Source organism: Phaethon lepturus, unplaced genomic scaffold, assembly GCF_000687285.1.
Source record: "Phaethon lepturus isolate BGI_N335 unplaced genomic scaffold, ASM68728v1 scaffold3549, whole genome shotgun sequence".
In the NCBI taxonomy this organism is placed as follows: Eukaryota; Metazoa; Chordata; class Aves; order Phaethontiformes; family Phaethontidae; genus Phaethon; species Phaethon lepturus.
This window is the reverse complement of record NW_010565338.1, coordinates 40,847-45,315: the sequence shown is the minus strand read 5'-3', so window position 1 is coordinate 45,315 and position 4,469 is coordinate 40,847. Positions and strand designations below refer to the sequence as shown.

Genomic DNA, 4,469 nt, shown 5'->3' with positions numbered 1-4,469 from the left:
AAGGAACCCCAACAGCAGTAATCTGGATCTAAATAATTGTGCGTTAACTGCAGCAGATGTATCAGAGATGGGTAAATACACATTTTATTCAACTAGTCGCTTCATACATTTCTTTAATTCTTATTTGCCTATTCCATTATTCACTCTCCCCTTTTCCCTTCCCTTTTTTTTTTACATGGGCTTGGCTTTATTTAACATTTCATCTGGTGGTCCCAGGTCCCTGAGAAATGTTAATTATATAAATTATGTAATATATATAAAGATCATACAGGTCTGTGAAGCAGATGAATATCACTCAAAATACAGATAAGAAAACTGAAGTAGAAAAATTGTCATGGCTTTATAATGCTGTATTGGTTGTAGAAAGCATCTCTGTATTAAGACGTATTGACATTCAGGGTGTGCAGATAATAACCAAACAGAATATGCTTTTTCTTGTGTCTCTCTTTTTCTTTTTCTTTTTTTTTTTTTTACAGCTTCTTTATTGCAGTTTCTCCCAGAGTTGGAAGAGATCAGCCTGTCCTGGAACGGTTTTGTTGGTGGGACTTTGAAAGCTCTCACTGTTAATCTTCATCACGTGAACCTGTTAAAAGTCCTTCGACTTAACAACTGCAGGCTGACAGCTGAGGATGTCACCTCCTTAGGTACAGGATTTCACTTACATTTACTTCCAGACAGCTTGGGTCTCGTGTAATCCAGCTCATCTCTTCCTGCATCCTACCTCTGCTGCTTCCACACTGGGCAATGTAAACTCCTGCTGTGAAACAGTAGAAAGAACTTGGGCTTATGAGTGATCTTATACATTTGAGTAGCTGTGCCGAGTTTATTCCTCAGGAGATGAAGGTTTCGCATTCAGAAGGGAACTGAATTCAGTCCTATTTGCAGGAAAACATGTTTTCAATTTAGATCAGTATTTTTTTAGCTAACTTTCCTATCTAATGGTAGACAGAAGAACTGAAACAAACTGAATTAGTCATAATACGGTCAGCTTAGGTCTTTGTGCTGCAGGACAGATGCAGGGCTCAGCACAAAAAAAAAAAAGGATGGTCTTTTGGAGGAGACTTAAAACAAGTGCTGCCTTGGAACTTTATAACTTGTTTTTGCAAGTCGGAGAGAAGCTTATTCCTATGTGCACTTCTTTGCTTGGAGTGCCTGCAATGCTGCTTTCTGCAAAGCATGAGATTTAAAGGTTTTAAAGGTGGTGGTATGCACTTGGGTTCTCACGCTGAGTCACCTCTGGGCCTGGAGTTTACTCTGAGGTGGGTCTGTGATCTGAGTCTAAAAAGGGCAAACTCAATCAACTAGGAATTCTAAAAAAAATGCTGCTTATTTTTCAAGTTCTAAAAACCAGTCTGAGTTATAAAGCTGGATTTTGTGTCATTCACATACAGGATCTTTGCAGGAAAAGATCAAATAAAATTACATATATAGTGGTAGCTCAAAAGTGGGTCATACTATCTGCTGGGGAGGAAAAATGTGTCTCTACAAAAGCTGGTGAAAGTAATTGATCTGTTTCTGATGAGGCTAAAATCTGTGTTTCATTTTCTATCAGATTTTTCTCAAATTTATTTCATTTTTTTTCAAACCCTTTTTTATACTTCTTTCTTTTGAGTTTTATTCATTATATTTCCAATTGATTTATTCTGCCTGGTTGTTCTGTGCTGTTTCCTTCCCCCTTCTGACTTGGCCTCTGCTAAGCCAGACACAAAATTGATCATAGGACTTGAATTTCCTGTCAAAATGTGATGGCCTTGACATGTGGAATAGCAACAGTCAGTTTGCTTTGATTTTTGCCTGTGATTTTGAAAACAGTATGTGTATTTAGGCCAATGCTGCCTCTTTGATTATGTCCACATCTATCTGTGGAAATGTGGCCACTTGTGGACTCAGCGCGTTCTTTTTGGAAATCAATGCCTCAAATACAACCATAATATCAGCGTCTCTATGTGGTTGTTCAGAGCTGTGACTGTGAGGGGTGGTAGGAAACCATTCCTGGAGTTATAGTCCTTTATTTGTCTTCTGAGTGGAAAATGTGTCTGGAATGCTAGTCTCCATGTCAAACAGAAACAGGCAGAGGCAAAACCAGCTCTTAACTGTAGTGCATTGCTCAGGATTCAAGACTGAGGCAATAATTTAAAATAAATGTAAAAATAAAAATTAAGACATGTCTTTTTTCTGTCAAACCTGGATATTCAATGAAAACAACAGAAAGAATTATTTTTCTGTTAGAAATCTTTTGTGAAGAATGAATTATGAAAACACACAGACATGAAAGGGTTTTATTATTAAAATACAATTCTCAATTAGGTTGATGATGAGATTTTTAGATCAAAAATTTGTGTATGACACTTTGAAATTGCATTTGCATATGGTCTGATTAATTGATCTTTCTTGGGAATGGGTTTATGCAAATATACATTTGCCGTTCTCCTCTACAAAGGAAGTCAGGAAGCTGGATTTTGCACTGGGATGTTAGTATTACAAAGAAGCACTAACACAGTTCACGTTGGCAGGTGTGTCAAGCACAGAATAGATTAATTTTTCTGAATATAATCGAAATCAATGCTGACTTGAAATCATGGGAAAGTTAGTTTGGGTCAAAACAATGCTCATCTTAATTACTTATGGAGTGCGTCAGGAATTCCTGTCAGAAATTAAACTTTTAAGTTGCAGGAATAGATATGAGAGGGCATCTTTCACCTCTTCCAAAATGACCTATGGATGCAATACCGAGGACGTTGGAAGTTTGCCAAATAAAATAGAGCAGAACTATACAGGACAGTAAATTCAGACTTGTCACTTGTATTGATTTCCCTATAGACCAGACTTTCAGGGTCCTGGCACAAGTCTACAATGATGGCCAAGCAGTCTGTGTGTGCTGTGACAATGACTTGTGATTATATATTGCTCATTTGACAAGGTGAGAATTTATACAGCATTGCTGCAGTAGCAACAATTCATGGCATACACTAATTTTCCTGGCAAGCCATACAAAACACAATCATTTGAGAATTAAGTGTCTAACCTTCCTCTTTGATATATTCAAAACCTGTATTTTTGTCTTGCACCAAAATTGATACCTAGAATGAATCATCTTAGATGTCTGTTACAGGAGAGGCATTTGAACTTGTTCCTCAACTTGAAGAACTGGATTTATCATGGAACGGTAACATAGGTGGAAAACTATCACTCTTGACAAAAAAACTCCAGAAAGGATGCAAGATAAAACTTCTGAAAATTACAGACTGTAACCTGACGGCAAAGGATGGAGAATCCCTTGGTATGTGTGTCCACATAGCTGACTGAGAGACTGGCTTCACAAAAATGTAACTTGTTTGACTTAGATTATGGTTGTATTGAGCTCAATATTAGTTGAGAGTTAAATTATTTCAGGCTCTGCATTATGGTAGTGTTTACTTCACAGTATTGGGATTTAATGCATTTTTGTCCAAAGAAGAAAGTTGTTCTCTCTCATCATGTGAGGTAGCGTTGAGAAGAATAGCTAGATCTAAATCACAGTCTGGCTGCCTCAGCAGTCCAGGGTTGCTGGATCCTTTGAGACCCTGAGGAATTCATGTGTGCCAGAATTTCCAACATTGATTGCTTGAAATTAAGCAGCTGAATATGCAGTTAGCCATGGGATGGGAAAGAAGGCCTGAGGGATGGGAATTTAGGCTGAGTTGGCAAACACTGATCACCCCTCCCCTCTTTCCTCTCACCATAGTTTAATCCTGTGTGGTCTTTTGATCTGATTCTGTGTTTTAGAAGATATTTCCTCCCTAAAGAGAACTTCCTATGCTCTCATCTCCACTGCAGGGGTCAGCTGTATACAACATACAGTCCTATATCTTTTAATTAGACATTTTTCTTTCTCTTTATATTCCTGCTTTTTATTCCTCTATATTTTTCTAACTTTCCTTGTATTTTTTCACCATTGTTTTCCTACATATTTTTCATTGGTTTTTCTTGATTCTCATGCAAACTTTGTTTTGCTGTATTTTTTAGGTAGAACAGGAACTTAGTAAGCCTAAACCCACATATAGGCAAACCCACCCTACCTCTTCCTGTTTGTCATGGTGCTATATTTTTCTAGGCTTCATCTGTATATGTTCCAGGCAATTACCAATTCTGATTTTCTTTTCTGTTTTTCACAGCTGAAATTCTAAATGTGATCCCAAACCTTGAAGTATTAGATCTCTCTATCAACAAACACATCGGCTGCAGCATGAAGGTTATTGCTCAGGATCTGAAAAATGTGCCAGGCTTGAAAGAGTTAAACTTGCACATGTGTGGATTAAAGCAAGACAGCCTCCAGGGCTTAGGTTAGACTTTATGTTCAGAAAGACTTTCATTCTGAATAAATTGTACATCTGAAAACCATTTAAGAAAGGCAATGAGGTAGGATTTTGCTGATGGTTTGGCAGTATTAATGGGCAATCATTATTTGCTGTTTGAGGATTGATAAAAGA

The 4,469-nt window shown here is 37.5% G+C and overlaps 1 protein-coding gene across 1 annotated transcript in view; it reads left to right on the top strand.

Moving 5' to 3' along the window:
- The window catches only part of LRRC31 (leucine rich repeat containing 31), a 12,787-nt gene that overhangs the window by 3,290 nt on the left and 5,028 nt on the right, over positions 1-4,469 (top strand). The window contains exons 4-7 of the mRNA XM_010295141.1: positions 4-71; positions 477-644; positions 3,113-3,280; positions 4,155-4,322. Of these exons, the coding sequence (XP_010293443.1) occupies positions 4-71; positions 477-644; positions 3,113-3,280; positions 4,155-4,322 (572 nt within the window). The remainder of the gene's footprint in view (positions 1-3; positions 72-476; positions 645-3,112; positions 3,281-4,154; positions 4,323-4,469) is intronic.